Raw genomic sequence first — 22,992 nt, forward strand, 5'->3', positions numbered from 1 at the left:
ATTTCTTGCAGTTCATCTGTTGAACCGTGGATCAACCTCATTACGTACATGGGCTGAAGGAAAACAAGGATTTCTTCCCAGATGTGGATGGGGAAATGGCCTCATTGCTGTCTGCTCCAGTGAGTAAGGAAAGGTTACGTCTGGGTCTCAGTGATGCAGAACCAGCCCCCTTGGAGCCCTGTGCTTCCCCGCTGCTCTCTGCTTCCCTGCCCCATTGCTGCTCGCTGGGAGTTAATGTTCAACAGGACCCTGGAGGAGGCTGGGGATGAAATGCAGGAGGTCACAGCCAGGGACACTATAGGTGCCTATGGGCTGCCTCTGCTCCCTGCCTCAGTTTCCCCACCTGGGCATCAGCTCTGGCCCTTTGCAAAGAGGAGCATCCTTGGTCCCTGCTGCTCCCAGGTGTGACCGCAGGGACATGGGGACCAGCCTGGCGATGCCAGGAGATGGCACCATCCTCCTGGCACAGCTCTAGGGGAGCCCCAAGTGTCCTGCTCCCCATAGGGTGTCCAAGGGGTGTCCTGCTCCCCACAGCACCCATGGGCAAGGGCTGGAAGGGTTCTGCAGGAGGTGTTGGCCCATTGGCCCCACATTGAGCCCTACCAGTGGCCCTCAGGATGTCTGCCCATGTGAAGAGCACATAAAACCTCAGGCACCCCATAAAACCTCTGCCTCCCACTAAACTACACCCAGTCCTGCACTGCTGGGGACTTGGCTTTGCGGGGTGAGGGCAGTGAGTTCAGAGCAGCCTGAACTCACCCTCAGCCCCGCTCTGATGATGCTTGGTTCCCTTTTCAGCCTAAAGAGGAATTATAGGGGCAGTGGGAAGCGGTGTTTTGGCTTCTGCCACCCACCACAGCCAAGGGAGAGGCTTTATTTCTGCTTTCTAGTGAGCAGCCCTGACCGGAGGTACCAGCGAGCCTGCCAGGTCATCATCTCCTGTCTGCTCATCTCTGGAGGTCAGTGGTTAATGGGGTTTTGGGGAACAAATGTGAGAGAAACAGGAGAATTGTGAAAGCTGGGTGACGTAAAGTGCTCTTTGTGCAATGCAGCCCAGCTCACCCGGCAAAGGAAGGTGTTGGATGGTCCTTGCTATTCCCCATCCCTGTCTCACCCCCTCAAGTGTTCCGGTGTCCTGGCATCGTGCAGAAGACCCAGGTACCAGGAGAAGCTCCGTTTCAGGATCATTTGGGCTTTATGGAGCTGGAATGTGATGTGCATCATCTAAATGTATCTTGACCAGCAGGTGGAGGGGATCCTATCCCTCTGCTCTCATGGGACACCACTCGCAGCATTATGTGCATGGTCATAGAATCATCGAATAGTTTGGGTTGGAAAGGACCTTAAGATCATCCAGTTCCAATCCCTCTGCATGGGCATTGACACCTCACACTAAACCATCTCACCCAAGGCTTCGTCCAACCTGGCCTTGAACACCACCAGGGATGGAGCATTCACAACCTCCCTGGGCAACCCATTCCAGTGCCTCACCACCCTCACAGGAAAGAATTTCCTCCTTAGATCCAATCTAAACTTCCCCTGTTTAAGTTTTAACCCGTTACCCCTTGTCCTGTCACTACAGTCCCTAATGAAGAGTCCCTCCCCAGCATCCCTATAGGCCCCCTTCAGACACTGGAAGCTGCTCTGAGGTCTCCACGCAGCTTCTCTTCTCCAGGCTGAACAGCCCCAACTTTCTCAGCCTGTCTTCATACAGGAGCTGCTCCAGGTACTCCAGCCTGGCCTTGTTCCAACAGTTCCATGTCCTTTTTATGTTGAGGACCCCAGAACTGCTCACAATGCTCCAGGTGAGTAAGGACATGGAGCTGTTGGAGCAAGTCCAGAGGAGGCCACGAGGATGCTCAGGGCCTGGAGCAGCTCCCGTATGGAGCCAGGCTGAGAACATTGGGGCTGGAGAAGAGAAGCTGCGTGGAGAGCTCAGAGCAGCTTCCAGTGTGTGAAGGGGGCTGCAGAGGGACTCTTCATCATCCCCACATCCAGCTGCTCCATGCAGGCAGCAAGGCAAGCGCGGTGGGACACCAGCGAGGCGCTGGGATGTGTCCCTGCCTCCGGAGCCAGGCTGCGGATCGGCTTTTCCGGCAGGCTCTGGCCGGGCGGGCTGGCATCCCGCCGAGCCATTCAAAGGCTGGTCTTGTTCCATGGCCGGGCTCCTGGCGAGCGCTGAAGAAGGGCTCCTTTCACAGCCCAGCCTTTCCTAGACAGAAAGCTTCCCTTCCCCTGGCCTCGAGCCCTTCGCCTCCCCGCGCCCTGACGTCAGGCTCCGGGGATGCTCCAGCAGCAGCTCCGTGCTCCTGGGGCCACGCAGTGCTTGGAAATGGGGATAGAAAGTGAGGGGTAACCACGAATGGAGCCTGGAGGTGGAGGTTGCGCCTTGATCCGAGCAGGGGTGTCAGCCCCAGGGACCAGGAAATAGCCCTGATGGATGCGGTGAACTTTGTTGTGATGGGAGAAGAAAAGGGGGGTTTATTTATATATATATATATTTATTTATATAATTATATGAGCTGGGTCAGGCTCTGCTCCCAAGGACCAAGGGATGGGACAAGAGGAAACAGCCTCGGGCTGCACCAGGGCAGGTTTAGATGGAGCTGAGGAACAATTCCTTGCCCAAAGGGTGCTCAGGCATTGGAACAGGCTGCCCAGGGCAGGGCTGCAGTCACCGTCCCTGCAAGTGCTCACACACCCTCAGTGCCATGGGTTAGTGGTGGCCTTGGCAGTGATAGGGAATGGTTGGACTGGATGCTCTGAAGTCTTTTCCAAGGTTGAATCCATGATCCTATGGTTCTCCTATTTGGTTTGCTCTCTGGTAGCCCTGCCTGGGCTCTGAGTGGGAGCTCGCAGCATGCAGACCATGGACCACATCTCCACATCCCTGGACACCTCCAGGCGCTCATCCCCGGTGCATCCCCCCGAAGGGATGGATGCCTCCCATCACCTTTCCTATGGCAGGGAAACGACGACGAGGACCCACCCCATCCCTGGCAGGGGCTGCCCGAGCCGAAGCTGGGGCACCCATTGCCAAGGGCGTTCTCCTGGGGCCGCTGTTGTGAAAGGCGGCAGCATCACAGCATCGCAGCCAGGAAACCCTTGCGACACGACCCCAGAATAGAAACCATCCCAGGAAACCCATCCCCTTCTCCCTGCCCGAATCCCCGTGCTTGCATCAACTGCAATGCCGTGTCCTCAGCTCCAGGGGCTGTTGTAACCCCCCCAAGGGCTGCGGTGCTGTCCGGGGTGTTGCTCTCCAGCCGGTCCCATCCGCAGCCGCTGCCTTCCCGGCTCTTCCCATTGCGCTCCTTTGCTCCTTTGCACTCGAAATTTTCCAGGCTTGGCCCCCGTCCCAGCCCGGGGTTTGTTTTGCAGCCGAGCAGAATCGGCTCAGTGTTGTGGAGCGCGAGCAAAGTACGGAGCTCCCGGCTCTTCCCTATGGAATGTTTGCCTTTCATCTGCCTTCACGCCCGGCCGGGACGAGAGCGCTGTGCTGCAGGGCTTGCACCCCTTGGCCTCAGGGCTCCTGGCCCTATTTGAGCCATAAAAGGGGTCTTGGGGGGGTCAATCCATAAGGGCACTGAGCAGGGTGGCATCTACCAGCCATGGAGGGGACCCTCGTGCTGTCATCAGCACATCCTTTCTGCTCTGAGGTCGCCACGCAGCTTCTCTTCTCCAGGCTGAACAGCCCCAGTGTTCAGAGTATTTCAGTGGTTTTCAGGGTATTTTAGAGTTTCTCTTAGTATTTAAGTGTTTTTCAAGCTATTTAAGTGTTTTTCAGGGCATTTTAGTGTTTCTCATAGTATTTAAGTGTTTTTCAAGGTATTTAAGTGTTTCTCAGGCTATTTTAGTGGTCTTCAAGGTATTTAAGTGTTTTCCAGGGTATTTTAGTGTTTTTCAGGGTATTTAAGTGTGTTTTAGGAGGTTTGAGTGGTTTTCAGGGTATTTCAGTGTTTTTCAGGCTATTTTAGTGGTTTTCAAGGTATGTGTTTTTTTCAAGGTATTTAAGTGTTTTTCAGGGTATTTCAGTGTTTTTCAGGGCATTTCAGTGTTTTTCAGGGCATTTCAGTGTTTTTCAGGGCATTTAAGTGTGTTTCGGGGTTTTTGAGTGTTTTTCATGGTATTTAAGTGTTTTTCATGGTGTTTAAGTGTTTTTCAAGGTATTTAAGTGTTTTTCAGGGTATTTCAGTGTTTTTCAGGGTATTTTAGTGTTTTTCATGGTATTTTAGTGTTTTTCATGGTATTTTAGTGTTTTTCATGGTATTTCAGTGTTTTTCATGGTATTTTAGTGTTTTTCATGATATTTAAGTGTTTTTCATGGTATTTAAGTGTTTTTCGTGGTATTTCAGTGTTTCTCATGGTATTTCAGTGTTTCTCAGGCTATTCGAGTGTTCTGGGGTCAGAGCAGTGTTCGGGGGTGCAGAGGCAGCAGCTCTGCAGCGCCTCTTTGCAGGGCTCCAGCGCAATCCAAATCTTCCCCTCCCATTGGGAAATGCTTGGGAAAGGCAGGTGTGAGGTGCTGCAAGATCTCGGAGGCTCTCCGAGGCGCTTGGGAACATCGGATCCCTGCAGGGTCTCTCCCTGCTTCCCAGAGAGCAGCAGAGAACGCCTGGACCTGTTCTACCTGTGCGCGATATCCCTGGGCAGGTACATTCCTGCCGTTCCTGCCGGGCTGAGTCACCCGTGTCTCCTCCAGCCTCGCTCCTTCACCTCCATCTCCGCTTCCAACTGAGTCATTCCCATGGGAGGCGGGGGTTGTTGCTCTGAGGATCGCAGTGGGAGCCCCCGTTCCCAAAGGGAAGCCGCGTCTCCTTTGCAGGCTCCGCTTGTGCCGATGCTATCCCAAAAGCTGGCTCGGGAGCAGGGCTGGATGCCCGGGAGGTCGCTGCGTGGGGACACGGGGCTGCGGGCGCTGAGTCAGCGCTGCCGGCGGCCACAAGGCACAATGCAAATGATGGGTAAACAGGCAGAACAAGGGCAGTGCAGGCAGCTCGGGCATGGGCCGTGCATTGTGACCTGCCTGTGCTCACAGATGGATTCATGGACCACGGACTGAGGGCCTCTGTTCAGCCGCCGCCTGCTTTCCGGCTGCGCTTGGGTGCTTATTCCCACTGAGGTCCCTTTGCTCCGGTGGCTCGGGGCGGTAGGAGAGGCATGGCAAAGCTTCCCCAGCTGGAATACCTCAGATCAACATCTTGCACAGCTTGTTTGGTGCATCCCGTTTGTGCTGTAGGGGTTTCCAGAGCCCCTTTTCCCAGGGTCCCGCACAGATTTGGGGGATGCAGCTCAGAAGGCCGATTGTATCTTGGGATGCATCCAAAGGAGCGTGGCCAGCACAGCCACTCTGCTGTGCTCTGGGGAGACCCCACTTGCAGTGCCGGGGTCCCCAACATAAGGACATGGAGCTGTTGGAGCGATGGAGGCCATGGGGATGCTCAGGGGCTGGAGCACCTCTGCTATGAGGAAAGGCTGAGAGAGTTGGGGTTACTCAGCCTGGTTCTGGGCACCGTGCTCTAGTGGAAGGTGTCCCTGCCTATAGCAGGGCGCTGGATCTGGATGAGCTTTAAAGTCCCTTCCAACCCATTCCATGAGAAGCCCCCCAACACCCTCCTGCCCTTCCCATCTCCGTGCATCCCCTTTGGCTGTGGCTTCCCATTGCCAAACCCTCGGAAGGACCCCGCGGAGCAGGAAAACCAGAGCCGGTTGTATCTTGGGATGCATCCAACGGCGCACGGCCTCGGGATTTTAAGGGCACGGCCCGACGTGCAGCCACTCGAGTGCTCGCTGCCTTTGTGGCCACCGCAGCTCAATGCCCCTTGTGTCTGCCTGCCCGATGCGGCACAGGAGGAACGCGGCTCCTTGTGACCACAGCGGCTTACGGAGAGCTGGTAAAGCCACAGCAGCCACAGCACCTCGCACAGGGACCTGTCGAGACCAGCACCGGCCACGGGGCATCAGCCCTTCGGTGCTCCCAAGGAGAATTCCTGCTTGGAGCATGCTTATCCCCCCCTCTCTGCTGGATAAGGATCAATATATATATAACATAATCTAATGCTAACCGGCCCGCTGTTGACTTTAGCCTGAGAGGTGCCAGCCTCAACCAGCTGCCTTGCTGCAGCCAACAAAGCCCTTTTTAGTGGCTTGAACCGGGGTGCCCGTAGGTCACAAAATCCTTTATTTATAGAGGCTTTTTGCAAAGCGAGGCCGTAAACAGAAAGGGGGGGGGGGGAGGTAAAGAAAATGTCTGGGAAGGAACGAAACCCCAAGGAGTTATTTAGGAAAAGGAGAAAACACACAAAAAAAACACAAAACCTTGGATAAAATGTACGTTCCCAAGGGAAAATCCCGGCTATGAAAGAGCCCTTTAACCGGCAGCAAAACAGAACCGGTGGCTGTAAGATAAAGCCAGGAAAAAAACCCACCCCTTCCACTAAGGCCCCATTTGGAGCAGGGTTAGGAGACGTCAGAGGCGCTTCCCAACCGGCAGCAGCACCGGGAATGGGTTGGATCCCCCCCCTGCATTCCAGGTCTGAATAAGGGGTTAGGGGAGCACCAAGGGTGCTGCAGTGATTTGAGCATCGCAGGTTGGGATGCATGAGCCGCAATCAGTGCCTGTCCTTAGGTATAATGTTGACTTTATCCCGATCCCATGCATTAAGCAAATGGGGTGGGACACAGTGACCCACACACACATCGCCCCCCCCCCCCCCCCCAAGCCTGATTGATTTCTGTGCTCAACAGAGAAGCCAAAAACATCCCGACGGCCACAATCTGGGTTTGTGTGAGCCCTCGGGGCGATGTTTTCCCTTTGCCTCATTTTTCACCTCCACAATCCAACATAAACAGGCTTTTATGCCGGACACCAGCACACAGCCCCCTTGTTACACGCTGCTTCGGGGCAGGATATGGATGGGGAAGGGTTTTTCCCCTTCTTATTATCGCCACGTCAGAGGGTTTTAACTGGAGATTAAAGGGATCTCTGTCACGAGAGGGACGAGCTGATAGAGCCATGGCTGCGGATGCTGGCGTGCAGCAGCATCCAGCACAGGTCTTGAGGCTCCTCCTTGCGCCATGGGAGCACAGAGAGCGTTTTGCAGTGGGGGATCACCTAAACCAACCCCTAAATCTGTGCTCGGCTGTGCTTTGGATGGGTTTTCCTGCAGGCCCCTGCAGTGGAGGGGTCCAAAATGTCACCCTCCAGCCCCAAAACGTGCCCACAGGCAAGGAGATGGGGGATGAAATGCAAAAGGAAAGCTTCAGAGCTAAAGGAATACCAGAACCAGCCTCCCCACAGGGGGTTATCACCTTTATTTAGGGGGTTTTGCCCTATATTGATCTGTTTGCCAGGGCAGGATTCAGTTTGCTGCCTGCTTGGCTCTGGGAGTGACAAGATTTGCCTCCCAGTTTCACTTAATTTGGTGGTGGTGGGGAAATAACCCCTTTAATGCCCAAACCCAGAATAAGCCACTGATAAAGAGCAATTAAAAAAGGAGAACTAAAACCAACCCGCAGAGATTGACGGTCCCTGCCCACCCAAACCAGTCTGGGATTCTATGATATCAATGGGTATTCAGGGATGCTGGTGGGCATCAGGGATGCTGGTGGGTGTCGGGGATGCTGCTGGGTATCAGGGATGCTGGTGTGTATCAGGGATGCTGGTGGGTGTCAGGGATGCTGCTGGGTATCAGGGATGCTGCTGGGTATCAGGGATGCTGGTGGGCATCTGGGATGCTGCTGAGTGCTGATGGGTGCAAGCTTCTTGCTCGATTTCCTCTGTTCAAATACAACACATTCCCTTGAGGAATTGCTCCTGCTTTTCCAAGGCAGGTTACCAATGAAAAGGAAAACTAAAAGATCAATAAGCTCACTTATTTCCTTTTAACCAATCTCCATCGCTTGTGTCGTACACCCCCAAAACCAGGCTTTTTTGCCCCATTAAGTGCTTCTTGCAGCGCATCCTACATGCTCTCAGTACAACTCACCCCTGACTTCCCAGCTGGCTTTCTAGGATCTGGAGAGCATCCCCGGATTCCTTTGGGCTTACTGCTGTGCCTCGCTCCTGCCTGCCCTGCCTGCAGCGCGCTCCTCCCTGCCAGCTCCGCTGCCACCATTCCAGTTCTTGTGCTTCCACCAAGTGATTCACACCGGGAGTGGGAGGAATGTTGCACAGGAGGAAGCCTCTATTTACAAATAAATATCCCGGTTATCAGGGCAGGGAAGGGAGGGGGAAGCAAGAACCAAGGGAACAACACAACCTTGCGTGCTCCGGGGTCGTCTCCCAGCTTCTTTTCCCTTTTGGATGGCTGGAAAGTGACTCAACTGGTGCTGGCAGAAGGGATTGGTGGCCCTTTTGTGGGGGCAAGAGGAAGCTTTGCCCATCTCCCCATCCACCTTGGGAGAGGCAGTGGAGTTTGTTCTTCCCCAGTGACTCTGTGCCATAGACGGGTGCAAGGGTTGGGGTGGGAAGGCCAAGCCCCGGAGGGTTGGGAGCGCTGTGGTCAAACACTTCCACATGGATGGGAGCTGCACTGGAACACTTGGGATCTGGGGGGTGAAACTCGGTGCTGGGGATACAGGGATCGGCAGCGTTGGGAACAAACCGCTCCCAGCCCCTTCAAAGAGCTGCTTTCAAGTGCTAAGGGGAGATGGTATCACCTGGGAACACCGGGAAGGCTCAAACCGCAGGGCTGGGAGCAGCTCCCACAGGGACCTGGTTTAGCACCGGCACAGCTGCAGGGGGGTGGTCCATGCACTGGGGGGGGGTCCATGGGGTCCTCTGCCCCATCTCAGGATGCTCCTAATGTGTCTGTCCATGAGGAATGACCCTCCAAGCGCCGTGCTTGGTCCCCATCACCCCACCGGGATGTGCTGCCCCCTCCATCCCCATGCAACGGGATTCCCCCCCCCCGACGGAAACCTATGGATTTCGGGATGACGAAGGCCGGGCTCAGCGGGGTGGGAGGCGAGGAAGGGGCGTGGGAGCTGGGCCACATGAAGGAATGTGCCTGTGGGCCGTGAGGCAATCGGTGCTCGGGGGGCCGCCGTGAACCCCAGCCGGGGGGGAAGCGGGGTTTGGATGGACCCAGGGTGATGGGACCCGTGCGGAGCCGCGCAAGGAGCCCTTGCCCATGGCCGGGGGTGAGCTTTAAGGTCCCTTTAACCCCCCCCCTCAGGCCGTGGCTCTATGGGGACACCGCGCGAACCGGACCCACTTTCGGGATGGGGGGGGGGGACACACACACACAACGCAAGAACCGAGCCCCATGGCACTTGGGGGGGGGGGGGGGGGGGTCCGGGGGTGGCTCCGCCCCGGGGCCGCAGTGGCTGGCGGCGAGTCCGCGCCCATTTCCGCCGGCGCGGAGCCCGGCCCCTCGCCCCGCTGCGCTGCTGGGCACCGCCACCGGCCCCGCACCGGCCCCGGGCCTCCCTGCGGGCCTCGGCTCCCGGACGCACCGACAGCATGGCCGGAGAGGCGGCGGCCGCGCTGGCCATGGGTAGGTGCGGGAATGGGGAAGGAGGAAAGGGGGGGGGGAACCGGTACCCCCCGTACCCCGGTACCGCCGTACCCTGAGCGCCGCTCAAGGCAGGGGTCGAGCTGCCGCCAGCCCCGTTTGGGGTGGGATTGGAGGGACGGGGGCGACTGGGGCTGCGCACCCCAAAACTTTCCCGTCGGCTGGGACGGAGCCCCCCGCGCATCCCGGCGCAGCATCCCTATGGGGGACTGGAAGGGGAACGGGGGGGGGGTCACGCAGTGAATCGGTTCCATCCTGGCTGCGGTCCCTGACCGGAGGTCGCTGCTGAACCGCTCCTCGCCTTCGCCACGACGGGGAAAGCGCGGCCCCGGCGGGACAAGGAGCCCTCCGGTCCCGTCCGGTTGCGTTAGGGGAGAGGTGAATGAACCGCGGCGTGCTCGGGGCTGGCGGTGGGACGGAGGGGACGTTGTTTGCGTGCTGCGGAACGGGGCGAGGCGGGGGCAAGCGAGACCCGGGGGATGCTGCGATGGGACGGATCCGAACACGCTCCCCAGCCCGGAGATGGGGTCGTTACCGAGAGCGCGGAGCCGGCGGTGGGTGCCGCTCGCTGGGATGCGTGTGTGTGATGGGCAGGTGAGCCCGGGGCTGGGGCCGGTGTGGGGCAGCGCTCGCTGCGCTGCGGTTGGGGTTTTGCTGCGTGTCCCAAGGGAGCGTTGTGAGTTCCCAGCCTGCGTCGCCCGCAGCACCGGGGCTGGGGGACGAGGCAGCGCCAGCCCGGCGGGGAGAGGCTCTTTGAAGCACTTGGGCTCAGGAAAGTGCCCGGTCTTGGCCCCCCTCCAGCCCTTCTCCTCTCGGCGCTGCCGCTTTGGCTCTGGAACCGAGGTGCCTCCTCCATCCGCTCCGTCCCGAGCATCCCTCGCCGCAGGGGCCGGTTGCTCCGTCAGCCCCATCCCTCCTCCAGAGGGTCCCATCGGCTCGCTCTGGGGATGCCAATGTCCCCTCTGCTCCCGTGGCTTTGGACCCCTCCAACCCGTTTTAGGGCCTGAGCTGTGGATTTCCCACCTCAATCCCGTATCCAGATGGCTGCTCCCGGCCTCCAGCCTGGGATGGGTCCAAGCCACCCCAGATGCTGCGCAGGGAGAGGAGCCCTTTATAAACCACATCAAACCAGAAGCTCGGAGCATCCGCTTGAAGCATGAGGGAAAAAGGGAACCTCCTCGGCCCAGTGTCCATTCACCTGATGGCTGCCAAGGGCTGGTCCATGAAGCCAAGAGGAAAAGCAGAGCCAAGCAGATGAGGAGGGAAAGCCTGGAGCAGGGAACAGAACCCAGCAATAACAGGGAGCTCCTCAGGGGTGAGGCTGAGCCCTTCACTGGTGGCTGCTGGTTAATGTCGTGTTGGGGATGGAGCTGTGTGTGTGCCCATCAGCAAGTTGGGTGACTTCAGGGGGGCTTCGCTGGCTTGGGGGGGGTGGCAAAGAGACCTTCCCAAAGCAGGGGCAGCAGGGGATGGATGGGGATGGGGTTGGAGGCAGCGGTTTGGCTGGTGTGGCCAAGCACGGAGTTTGGGGTAAAACCAAAGCAGTGCAGGAGTTGATCTTTAAGGTTTGGGAAGAGAGAGGCCTGAGCACGGGGCTGGGATGGGATTGATGATAAACAAGCGGATGGACACGGGCTGCGGGTCCCAGTTGGGCTGGTCACAAGGGTGCGGATGCTCCGTGCCTCCATAGCGTGCCCAGGGTCCCCTTTTGGGAGCCCTTGGAGACAGAAGAGCGCTGGTGCTCTACCTGCAGACGGAGGGAGGTTGGGAAGAGGCACCTCTGGAGCTGAGCAGGGTCCTGGCAGGAGGATGGGGAAGCTGGAATGCTGGAGGGGATGATAGAGCCGCCCAGTGACACAGGGATGAGCCATTTCCCACGTAACGCGTATGTGGAGATGCAATATCGGCGCGAGCAGGAGGATGAAGCATCTTCCAGCCACGAGCTGCTGGTGGCAGCACAAAAAGGAAGGAAAATTGGGAAGAAACGGAGTATTTCTGGTTCAATTCCCATGGGAGGAAGATGCCCGAGGGCTTTGGCACCAGTGGGGACTGATGGGGAAAAGCCAAAACAAGGGATGCTGCTGTGATAACGGAGCTGCTGCGATCACAACTGGAGCTGCCGGTTGGTGCTGAGCCTTGCTGGATGCGAACCCCAAGGGCTGGTTCATGCGTTGTTCTCTCACCCGTCGCCTTTCTGCATGATTGGGTGAACTCCGTGGTGGAAACTGGGTCAAACCCAGCCAAGGGGCTCTTGGCTTCATCTGGCTTCACCCACCCTGTGGAAGCTTGGGGGGTCCCCAGTCTGCTCCATGCCCCCCCAAACTGTTCTGAGCCTGCCTGGATCTGCAGCCCCTTGAGGTTGGGGTGTGTGGGCATTGCTGCCTGCAAAGGGCTTTCCTGCCTGCACAGCAGCAGCACTTCCAGCCCGGGCAGCGTTTAGGGGGCTGATGGAGCGGCTGCATCAAGGCTGGATCCAGTCCCACTGTGCGGATGCGGGCAGGAGGAGCTATGCAAGGCAGTGCTGCATGGAGCTGTTAGATGAGAGAGCACATGGACAGGCTGGTTTCAGGCTCTCTTCTGGCTATAAGGCGCTCTCACAGGCACCATTGCCTTCTCTTTTTACCAAAACCCATAAATCTTGGGGTGATTTTGGATAGAACCCCCCCCCAAGCCATCAACCAGGCTCGGCACAGGGACGTGGTCCAACTGACCCCATCTCTCTGTCCTCTCCTTAGGTGTGCTGCTCGCTGCATGCCATGCGCTGGAGAACACCACAGCAGACCCGAGCGGTGAGTTTGCCGATGGGATGGAGCCGGTGTGATCCCGGTGGGATTTATGGACCAGCCTGGGAACAGGCAGCGAAGCGAGGTGTGGGTAAAGCATCCTCATGCCACGCATGTGCTGGATCAGCCGGATGGATGCTCTCGCATCCCATGCACCTCCCTTGGGGATAACAGGTCTCCAGGTGGAATCCTGGCCCCACAGGTGCTTTATCCCTAAGGGAAAACCAGTAAGCAGGGCTCTGCTGTGGGTACTTCCCATGCTCCGTGTTCTGGAGGGGCTGAATGAACCGTGGTCCCATTAACCGTGGCTCCCACAGGGAAGCTGCCGGTGCCTGACGCCGGCTCCCGGCGGCACCGAGCCGGTCACATCCCATAATGAGCCTCATTCATAAAGGCAGCACAATGGGCAGCAGCAGCCAAGAGCCCTTCGCTTCCCCCTGCCCTACACAGAGCGGGGGTTCGCCATCCATCGGGATGCGAGGCTCCGGAAAGGGCTGGTTGCAGGCGAGGGATGGAAAATCCTCCTTTTGGGGCTGGAAAATGGGATGGCTCAGTGGTGTTCCTGCAGTGCCAGGAGGCTTCGGAGCCAAAACCCGTGGCAGGGCAGGCGCTGCTCAGCCCTTTTCCCAATGGATCGGTGCCCAATGACAGGGGCTGGAGGAAAGGGGCTGCTCCAAGGGGTGCAGCACCAGTTTGGGATCACCTCGTGGATGGGGACAGGGTCCATGCAGGCAGCAGCGTGGGGCTAAGGGAGGATGAAGTAGCTGCAATGTGGCCGGCAGCTGTGAGCGTTCCAAGGCTTAATGCGAGCCAGGACACCCCGGAGCCAGCCCTGGATCCAGGGATGCACTGCCCTGTGCTGATGCTGTCCCCACCGGTGCTACAAAGCCACCGCTACTGAGGCTGGGTGCGATGGTGGGCACTGGAAGCAGGGATGTGCAAAGCTGTGTTGAGGGCTTGGCTTTTTGGAGTTAAAACCCCAAAAAGGGGTATTTTTCATGGGATTAGTCAGGAATCAGGGCAGTCCTGGGATAAAGCAATCCCTAAGGATGGAGGTGTTGGGGTTTTCTGCACCCGGGTGTGGATTTCAGCAGCGATGCAATACAGCAGCAATTCCCACCACGAAGCCCAAATCCCAGCTCCTGGCTCCACAAGGATGCTGCCACCACCTCCAAACCTCCTCTCTCCTCACTCTCGGAGACAGGGACATGGGGAAACATCCCTGTCTGAGCCAACCCTGCTCCGTCTTCCCTTGCTTCACCTCCTCGGAGACCCGGAAGCGTTCGGCAGACGTGGGTTTAATTACCCCAGCCTGCCATAAATTCACAGCAACAGGAACTTGAGGTGGCTTTGAAACGACAGCGATCGGATGTGCTTTATACCCAGGCTAATCCGAAAGCAGGATATTTCTTTTCCGTCTCTGCTGCGGAGGATAATTCAAACCAGCGCGGGATATAATGGGAAACAGCATCCCAAAGCCACCGGTCCAGAGCTGCAGCCGGCTCGGGCGTTCTTTAACTCTCTCCTCCTCTGTTTTAAGCCTTAAGCTCTTTAGGAAATTCCTTTAGTGCCAGCGAGGCTTAGTTTCAGTCCTGCTCTAAGTAGGAGCTCCTTTGGGTGGTCCTGGCCAGGATGCAGCCGCTGGACCGCATCCCACGTTGCATCCCCAAAATAAACGCATCCAGCCCTAAACCAGAGCCGGGGATGCCTGGAAATGCCCCCAAATGCCATTTTTTTCCTCCTTGTTTTTGCTCCCAGCTCCGGGCCCGCCAGTGGCAGCAGCAGTGAGGTCCCACTTCAACGAGTGTCCTGACTCTCACAGCCAGTTCTGCTTCCATGGGACCTGCCGGTTCCTGGTCCAGGAGGACAAGCCGGCGTGCGTGTAAGTGCTGGGAATACACTCCTGCAATCCAAATCCAAACGGGTCCTTTGTGTCTTCCCTTTGGGAAGCCCCTAAACCTGGGGTTGAGCATGGCTTTGCCAGGCTCTGGTTGATGCTCCGGTCCTGGGGATGACGCCGATGCTCTTCCATTGGTGCAGGTGCCACTCGGGGTACGTGGGGACGCGGTGCGAGCACGCCGACCTCCTGGCCGTGGTGGCTGCCAACCAGAAGAAGCAGACCATCACCGCCTTGGTGGTGGTGTCAGTGGTGGCCTCGGCGCTGCTCATCGGGGTCTGTGTGCTCATACAGTAAGTAAATGGTGCTGGGGACCTGAGGGGGGGGGATGCTCAGCACCTTTCCCAGCCCATTCCAGGGCAGGATGCTGGGATGCAGGCACTGAGCATCCCTCTCCTTGCTCCCTTGTAGCTGCTGCCGGCTGCGGAAGCACTGCCAATGGTGCCGGGCGCCCGGGGGAGGCCAGGAGAAGCCAGGTGGGCTCCTGAAAGGGGGAACCCCCTGTTGCCACACTGAGACGGGTAAGGGGACCGCGGGGCACCATGGTGGGACACCGGCTGCTGGTGTGTAACCGCGCTCGCCATCCCCTTCCCCGCAGGGGTCTGATGGAGCCCCTCGCCCAGGACAGCCCTCGCCGGGGACCAGCGCAGCATCTCCCCTCTGGTTTCCCTCTTTCCTTCTTGGTTGCTTGGTTGGTTTCCCCCCCCCCCCTTTTTTTTGCCTTTATTCCCCCTTTTCCCCCACCATGGAACACGACAAGAAGCGCCCCGGCACAAGGTGCGGTCGGCAGCACCACAAGGATGCTGGCAGCAGCATCACCCTCTCCAAAGAGCCAAACCCAGCAACGCACAACTGGGTTTTTCTTCGTTGGCTTTTGGGTTTGTTTTTTCCTATTTCTTGGATTATTTTTGGCGTTTTTTAACAGCAGAACCCCTCACCCCTGCAGGAGGGGGCTTTATTTTTCTATAGAGACAGAACCCCTCAGCAGTCGCTCACTTTGGGGGCAGAAATGAGCTTTTTAGTAATAATCAAATGAACTTTAATCCTAGGAACCCTCGTCAGGCCGGTGCTCTAACCTCCCGGCGCAGCCTTTAACCCTCTCCATAGTCTTTTCTCATAACAACCCAAAGCTTTCATGGTTCATTTTGGTTTCGTTCTGTTTTAAAGTCCTGGTTACTCTCATGTCTTCTGTATATGTTGCACTGAAAGTTAATATTTAATGTTTTAATTTATTTTGTGTGGTTAAATTAATGTTGATTTCTATAATATGTTATTGTGATCAGCTGATCTTTTTTTTTTTCCCCTAATACCTGGATTAGAGTTATTTAAGTGATATAAAGGACACTTTTTTTCAGAAAACACATGTTTCAAGGCTTTTTTTGGGGGATATTTGGCAAAGGAGATGCTGGGTGCAAGGGGAGAATCCCCAGGGCACGGAACTGGTACCCTGGTGATGGGCTTAGCGCTGCTCCCTCTACATTTGCAGCCCAAACAGGGCAGCCCTGATAACCTGGTGCTGGGTTCAGCCTTGTTTCCCTATGTTTCCAGCCCAAAACATGAGGTGAGGGAGGAGGGAGGGATGGATGGATGGATGGATAAATGGATAGATGGAGAGAGGGAGGGAGGGATAAATGGATGGACGGATGGATGGATGGATGGATGGATGGATGGATGGATGGATGGATGGATGGATGGATGGATGGAAGGAAGGGTGGGTGGATGGATGGATGGATGGATGGATGGATGGATGGATGGATGGATGGATGGATGGATGGATGGAAGGGTGGGTGGGTGGATGGATGGATGGATGGATGGATGGATGGATGGATGGATGGATGGATGGATGGAAGGAAGGATGGATGGAAGGATGGATGAATAAATGGATGGATGGAAGGAAGGAAGAATGGATGGATAAATGGATGGATGGATGGATGGATGGATGGATGGATGGATGGAAGGAAGGATGGATGGATGGAAGGAAAGATGGGTGGGTGGATGGATAGGTGGATGGATGGATGGATGGATGGATGGATGGATGGATGGATGGATGGATGGATAAATGGATGGATGGATGGAAGATGGATGGATGGATGGATGGATGGATGGATGGATGGATGGATGGATGGATGGATGGATGGAAGGATGGAAGGAAGGATGGGTGGGTGGAAGGATGGATGTATGAGTGGATGGACGGACGGAAGGATGGATGTATGGGTGGACAGACAGATGGACAGATGGACGAATGGATGGAAGGAAGGATGGATGGATAAATGGATGGATGGAAGGAAAGATGGGTGGGTGGATGGATGCAAGGAAGGAAGGGTGGGTGGGTGGAAGGATGGATGTATGGGTGGACAGAGGGATGGACAGATGTACAAATGGATGGATGGTAGGTGGATGGATGGATGGATGGATGGATGGATGGATGGATGGATGGAAGGAAGGAAGGAAGGATGGATGGATGGATGGATGGATGGATGGATGGATGGATGGATGGATGGATGGATGGATGGATAAATGGACGGGTGGATGGATGGATGGACGGATGGATGGATGGATGGATGGGTGGGTGGATGGATGGATGGGTGGATGGATGGATGGATGGATGGATGGATGGATGGATGGATGGATGGATGGATGGAAGGATGGATGGACGGGTGGATGGATGGATGTGTGTATGGATGGATGTGTGTATGGATGGGTGGGTGTGTGGATGGCTGAGGCTGATCCTGATCCTGCTGCATGAGGAGCAGGGCTGGGGGGGCTCCATCCTCACACCGGACCCCAGCGCTCCCAGTGGGGCCCCTCCGCAGGGCGACGCCCCCCGCGCAGGACCGGGAGATGCTGCTGGGGGGGGCGCATCCGCAGCGCGGGTCCTGCACCGCGTGCGCGCACCGGGAGCCCCGAGGGACCCGCGGCGGGGGCGGAACGGGAGGAGCCGGGCGCTGGTGCCGGGGCCCGCCCCCGGGGCGGGGTCAGCGCTCGGCAGGGCCGGGCCGGGCCGGGCCGCGATGGCGGAGGCGGCGCAGGCGCGGGTGCAGGCGGCGGTGGAGGGCGCGGTGCAGGAGCTGGAGCGGGAGCGCATCCGCGGCCTGCAGGTACCGGAGGGGGGGGGGGAACGGGGACGGGACCGGGACTGGGACCGGGCCCCGAGGGGGGAGCCGCTGCCGCCCCCCCCCCAATGCCCCACGTGTGTGAGCACGAGTGCGGCCGGGAGCCCCCAGCCCCGTGCGCGCCCCCCAGCACGTCCTGTGCCCCCCAACACGTCCCGTGCCCCCTATGCATTGACCTGTACCGCCCCTGCATGTCTTGTGCCCCCACACATTGCCTTGTGCCCCCACCCCATTGCGTCTCCACTGCGCCTCCAATGCACTCTGTGCCCCCCACTTCCACACCCTGTGCCCCCCAACATGTCCTGTGTCCTCTATGTATGTCCTATGATCCCCAAGTGCATCTCCTGTGCCCCCATTGTCCTGTACCCCCACATTACACCCTGTTTTACCCATTGCCCTGAGCCCCCCCCATAGCTCCAGACTTTGCCCTGTACCCCCCTCACAGCCTGTGCTCCCCACATTGCATCTCCTATGCCCTCCACACATGCGTTGTACCCTCCACAACATCCTCTATCCCCTACATATTCCCTGTACTCCCCACAGTGCGTTTCCTCTGCCCTCCCATTGCCCTGTGCCCCCCATCACACCCTGTGCCCCCATTGCCCTGTGCCCCCCATCACACCCTGTGCCCCCATTGCCCTGTATCCTCCATCACACCCTGTACCCGCCATTGCCCTGTGCCCCCATTGCCCTGTATCCTCCATCACAGCCTGTACCCACCATTGCCCTGTGCCACCCATCACACCCTCTGCCCCCATTACCCTGTATCCTCCATCACACCCTGTACCCGCCATTGCCCTGTGCCACCCATCACACCCTCTGCCCCCTTTGCCCTGTATCCTCCATCACACCCTGTACCCACCATTGCCCTGTGCCCCCATTGTCGTGTCCCCCCATCACACCCTGTGCCCCCATTGCCCTTCATCCCCCATCACATCCTGTGCCCCCATTGCCCTGTATCCCCCCATCACACCCTGTGCCCCCATTGCCCTTCATCCCCCATCACACCCTGTGCCCCCATTGCCCTGTATCCCCCCATCACACCCTGTGCCCCCATTGCCCTGTATCCCCCCATCACACGCTGTGCCCCCATTGCCCTGTATCCCCCCATCACACCCTGTGCCCCCATTGCCCTTCATCCCCCATCACACCCTGTGCCCCCATTGCCCTGTATCCCCCCATCACACACTGTGCCCCATTGTCGTGTCCCCCCATCACACCCTGTGCCCCCATTGCCCTGTATCCCCCATCACACCCTGTCCCCCCCATTGCCCTGTATCCCCATCACACCCTGTGCCCCCATTACCCTGCACCCCCATGTGTCGTTCCCCCCCCCCCCCCAGCTGCATACACAGGGCGCTCCCCCACAAAGGTTTGGGGTGTCCCCGCTCACCCCACATCCCCACAGGGCACCATGTTCCGGTGCAGCGCGCGGTGCTGCGAGGACAGCACGGCCTCCATGCAGCAGGTGCAGCGCTGCATCGAGCGCTGCCACGCGCCCCTCGCCCAGGCGCAGGCCATCGTCACCGCCGAGCTCGAGAGCTTCCAGGTGAGGACGGGATGCGACAGCCCGCACCGGGATGGGGAATGCTCCGGTACCCACTGACCCCGTTACCTGTGTCCCCAGGACCGCCTGAGCCGCTGCACGCTGCATTGCAATGACAAGGCGAAGGATGCTCTGGATGCAGGGACAGCGGAAGCCAGGGTGCGCGGGCAGCTCGACGCCTGCCTGGCTGCGTGCGGGGACGACCACCTCCGCCTGGTGCCCACCATGGCCAAGAAGATGAAGGACAGCCTGGGGGCCCTGCAGCAGTGATGGGGGCTCCCCCCTGAACCCCGACTCCGCGCTCATTAAAGGCGAGGAGGAGCCACGCTGCTGCCACCCGCGGGTGCTGCGGGGTCGGGGTGCGGGTGCTGCCGGGTGATGCTCGTGTGCGCTATGGGGTGGTGGATTCAGACCTAAATGGGTGGAGATAAGGCAGAAGCTCTTCCCTGTGAGGGTGCTGAGGCGCTGGCACAGGGTGCCCAGAGAAGCTGTGGCTGCCCCATCCCTGGCAGTGCTCAAGGCCAGGTTGGACACAGGGGCTTGGAGCAAGCTGCTCTAGGGGAAGGGGTCCCTGCCCGTGGCAGGGGTTGGAGCTGGAGGAGCTTTGAGGTCCCTTCCAACCCAAACCATTCTGGGGTGCTGCGGTGCTCTGCAGGGCATGGGGTGATGTGCAGGGGATGGGGGGGGCTGCAGACGTGCCCTCCGTGTGCAGCCCCTGCATGTGTGCAGGGCATGGGGTGACCCCGGTGTGCACACACGTGTGTACGCACTCATACAGACATGCACACACGTGGCCGCGCGTGCACGCACATGGTCACGTGCACACGTGTTCATATGTGCGCACACATACATTCTCGCATGTACATATGCACACGTGCACACACATCTCACATGTGTTCTCATGTGCACACATTCACATGTGCACACACATGTTCACATGTGTTCTCACGTGCACACATTCACACGTGCACATACATGTTCTCACATGCACACACACGTTCTCACGTGCACACATTCACACGTGCACATACATGTTCTCACATGCACACACACGTTCTCACGTGCACACATTCACACGTGCACATACATGTTCTCACATGCACACACACGTTCTCACGTGCACACATTCACACGTGCACATACACATTCTCGCATGCACACACATGTTCTCACATGCACACATGTTCACATGTGCACACACATGTTCTCACACGCATATACCTGTTCACACGTGCATACGCATCTCACATGCACACACGTGCACACATGCACACGTTCACACATGCACACACACGTTCACATATGCACACATTCACACGTGCACTCACATATGTTCACACATGCACACACACATTCTCGCACGCACACATTCACACATGTACACACATTCACACGTGCACACACACACGTTCACACATGTACACACATTCACATGTGCACACACACGTTCACACGTGCACACACGTTCACACACGCACACATTCACACGTGCACTCACGCACACATATTCACACATGCACACACATTCACACGTGCACTCACGCACACACGTTCACACATGCACACACATTCACACGTGCACTCACGCACACACGTTCACACATGCACACACATTCACACGTGCACTCGCACATACGTTCACACACACACACATTCACACGTGCACTCACGCACACACGTTCACACATGCACATTCACACATGCACACGCACACACACATTCACACGTGCATTCACACATGCACACACATGTTCACACATGCACACACATGTTCACACATGCACACACATTCACACATGCACACACATGTTCACACATGCACACACGTTCACACATGCACACACATTCACACATGCACACACATGCACATACATGCACACACGTTCACACATGCACACACGTTCACACATGCACACACACGCACACACACGCACACACGTGCACACACACACACACACACATGCACACACACACGTGCACACACACACGTGCACACACACATGCACACACACGCACACACGTGCACACACACACGTGCACACACACATGCACACACATGCACACACACGCACACACGTGCACACACACACGTACACACACACACACACACACGTTCACACCCGGGCCGTGCCGTAGGCGCGTTTCTGCCTTCCCGCCGTATTTCCTCGTGCAGCCGCGCACTCCCGCGCTTTGCTTCTCCTCCTGCGCACGCGCTCTGCGCTGCTGCTCGGGGCAGTACGGTAGCGGCTCCGCGGGCTGTGATTGGCTGCGAGGGTGGGAGGAGGGGTGGGAGAAACGACCAAGGCGCGGCCGCCATTGGCTAGCGTGGGAGCGGTGAGGCGGGCGGCGCGGTGACGTCAGGGCGGGGCGCCAGAGGCAGCGTGAGGGGAGCGGGGTCTGAGGAGCCGCCATGAGCAAAGCGCACCCGCCCGAGCTGAAGAAGTGCGAACGGGGACGGGAACGGGATCGGGAATGGGAATGGGAACGGGAACGGGAGGAGAAGGGGGACCGGGAGCGGACGTACAAAGGGGCCCCGCGGCGATCCGCCGCCCGCCGGTTTCCCGGCGTGCACCGCGGTGTCCCCGGTGTCATGGCGGCGGGGATGGGGTGCGGTGATGGCGGTGCTCCCTTCCGCTCAGCCGCCGCCGCCGTTGTCTCGTTGCAGGTTCATGGACAAGAAGCTGTCATGTGAGTCCCGGCGCTGCTCCCGGCCCCGAGCCGTCGTTGCCGCATGTGTCGGCGGGGTAAAGGGGCTGAGCGGCCGCGGGAGGAAAGCGGGGGGGGTGGCGGTCGTGGTGCCCCCCTCGTGGTTCGCTGGGTGCTGCTGCTCAGCGAGGGCCGGAGTGGGCCCTGAGTGGTTTCAGCCTCCAGAACCCATTCATTCGGATCGATACTGATTTATAATTCGGACTCTTCCTCAAAATCCATTCATTTGGGTCGGTATTAATTTAAAATTCACTCTCCTAAACTCTTAAAATGGTCTTCTTGCAATGCTGGACGTGGTAAGGATGATTCTGCTTCCCAAAAGAGGGCTCAGGGAGTGGAAGTCACCGTCCCTTCAAGTGTTCACACACCGTGGAGCCAGTGCCCTCAGTGCCATGGGTTAGTGGTGGCCTTGGCAGTGCTGGGAATGGTTGGACTTGATGAGCTTAAAGCAATTTCCCAACCTGTTTCTTTGATGCTCTAAATGCCTCTGATTAACAACAGAACCTCTCACCCTGTGGCCCCACTCCATTTCAAAGCCACACTCCTGGTGAGAAAACATGGAAAATCTCATATCCAGCACCTTTCCCTTCTCTGATTGTGCTCCCAATTTCTCATAGTGAAGTTAAATGGTGGCCGACACGTCCAAGGGATCCTGCGGGGGTTTGATCCCTTCATGAACCTGGTCATTGATGAGTGCGTGGAGATGGCACCGGGCGGACAGCAGAACAACATTGGCATGGTGGTGAGTGCTGTGGGAAGGGCACGCTCAAGCCTGTAGCTGGTGTGTGGGAAACAACCTGGATTTCAACAGCATGGAACAACCTAGGAGGGTTTAGACTTAAATTGTTCAGTGTTCATCTACCAGGGGGGAAAATCCATGTGAATTTTTGTGCAGCATCAGCTTTTGGGGTAATAAATGGGAGGGAGGGTGCTGAGTGTGCTGCATCTCACTAGCCGCTCTGAACTTCTGCTGTTAGGTAATAAGAGGAAACAGCATCATCATGCTGGAAGCATTGGAACGAGTATAGCACCAGGGAAACCCTCATTGTTACCAGCTGTAACCAGCCCTGACCAACCTGCTCTGTTTACTCCTTGAATCTGCCCTGAAGCACCCTGAGCATAAACTTATTTTTGTTTTGTTAAATAAATTTTGTAATGGTTGACATAAATTAAGTTGTACTTTATGTTCTGGGGGGTGTAATGGGGCAGCTGAAGCCTTGCTGGCTCTTGGGATAGATGTTCTACATTCAAACACAGAGAAAGGTGGGGTTTATCCAGGCAAGTGTGAAATTGGTGCTACTTTGGGTGGCCATCCCCTTCCTATTTCAGAAAGGAGCTACAACACTCTGTCATGTATGTTCAGGGGTTATTTGGCTCTGAAACAGCAGGAAAATGGTAACATTCACCTTAGTGAAGAGTGGTGTGGAGT

At 57.5% G+C, this 22,992-nt stretch overlaps 3 protein-coding genes across 5 annotated transcripts; all 3 read left to right on the forward strand.

The window, feature by feature from the left end:
* Nucleotides 1-9,367: 9,367 nt before the first annotated feature.
* TGFA (transforming growth factor alpha) lies at nucleotides 9,368-15,549 on the forward strand. 2 transcript variants are annotated; one of them, XM_062621107.1, is made up of 6 exons: nucleotides 9,368-9,500; nucleotides 12,254-12,307; nucleotides 14,060-14,183; nucleotides 14,342-14,491; nucleotides 14,610-14,719; nucleotides 14,797-15,549. In XM_062621107.1, the coding sequence occupies exons 1-6, from the start codon at nucleotides 9,467-9,469 to the stop codon at nucleotides 14,802-14,804; spliced, it is 480 nt and encodes a 159-aa protein (XP_062477091.1). In that variant the 5' UTR covers nucleotides 9,368-9,466; the 3' UTR covers nucleotides 14,805-15,549. The 2 variants fall into 2 exon arrangements, with proteins under 2 accessions (XP_062477091.1, XP_062477090.1); XM_062621106.1 differs by having other exon boundaries at nucleotides 14,610-15,549.
* Nucleotides 15,550-17,203: 1,654 nt separating this feature from the next.
* Nucleotides 17,204-19,181, forward strand: FAM136A (family with sequence similarity 136 member A). The gene is made up of 3 exons (XM_062621127.1): nucleotides 17,204-17,296; nucleotides 18,720-18,860; nucleotides 18,939-19,181. The coding sequence occupies exons 1-3, from the start codon at nucleotides 17,210-17,212 to the stop codon at nucleotides 19,125-19,127; spliced, it is 417 nt and encodes a 138-aa protein (XP_062477111.1). The 5' UTR covers nucleotides 17,204-17,209; the 3' UTR covers nucleotides 19,128-19,181.
* A 1,992-nt stretch (nucleotides 19,182-21,173) lies between these two features.
* SNRPG (small nuclear ribonucleoprotein polypeptide G) lies at nucleotides 21,174-22,732 on the forward strand. 2 transcript variants are annotated; one of them, XM_062621125.1, is made up of 4 exons: nucleotides 21,174-21,299; nucleotides 21,523-21,545; nucleotides 22,181-22,305; nucleotides 22,541-22,732. In XM_062621125.1, exons 1-4 carry the CDS (start codon nucleotides 21,268-21,270, stop codon nucleotides 22,589-22,591), a joined length of 231 nt encoding a protein of 76 aa, XP_062477109.1. In that variant the 5' UTR covers nucleotides 21,174-21,267; the 3' UTR covers nucleotides 22,592-22,732. The 2 variants fall into 2 exon arrangements, with proteins under 2 accessions (XP_062477109.1, XP_062477110.1); XM_062621126.1 differs by lacking the exon at nucleotides 21,174-21,299 and having other exon boundaries at nucleotides 21,523-21,601.
* Nucleotides 22,733-22,992: the final 260 nt, after the last annotated feature.

This window comes from Pezoporus occidentalis, unplaced genomic scaffold (genome assembly GCF_034315485.1).
Source record: "Pezoporus occidentalis ecotype Australia unplaced genomic scaffold, CSIRO_AGI_Poc_V1 ctg228, whole genome shotgun sequence".
Lineage (NCBI taxonomy): Eukaryota > Metazoa > Chordata > Aves > Psittaciformes > Psittacidae > Pezoporus > Pezoporus occidentalis.

Excerpts from the sequence above, each read along its gene's own strand:
- TGFA (XM_062621106.1), top strand. The coding sequence starts at position 9,467 with ATGGCCGGAGAGGCGGCGGCCGCGCTGGCCATGG. Across the intron at positions 9,501-12,253 it reads GGCGGCCGCGCTGGCCATGG|GTGTGCTGCTCGCTGCATGC; the intron begins GTAGGTGCGGGA and ends TCCTCTCCTTAG. Across the intron at positions 12,308-14,059 it reads CACCACAGCAGACCCGAGCG|CTCCGGGCCCGCCAGTGGCA; the intron begins GTGAGTTTGCCG and ends TTTTGCTCCCAG.
- FAM136A (XM_062621127.1), top strand. The coding sequence starts at position 17,210 with ATGGCGGAGGCGGCGCAGGCGCGGGTGCAGGCGGCGGTGGAGGGCGCG. Across the intron at positions 17,297-18,719 it reads AGCGCATCCGCGGCCTGCAG|GGCACCATGTTCCGGTGCAG; the intron begins GTACCGGAGGGG and ends ACATCCCCACAG. Across the intron at positions 18,861-18,938 it reads CCGAGCTCGAGAGCTTCCAG|GACCGCCTGAGCCGCTGCAC; the intron begins GTGAGGACGGGA and ends CTGTGTCCCCAG.
- SNRPG (XM_062621125.1), top strand. The coding sequence starts at position 21,268 with ATGAGCAAAGCGCACCCGCCCGAGCTGAAGAA. Across the intron at positions 21,546-22,180 it reads CATGGACAAGAAGCTGTCAT|TGAAGTTAAATGGTGGCCGA; the intron begins GTGAGTCCCGGC and ends AATTTCTCATAG. Across the intron at positions 22,306-22,540 it reads AGAACAACATTGGCATGGTG|GTAATAAGAGGAAACAGCAT; the intron begins GTGAGTGCTGTG and ends TTCTGCTGTTAG.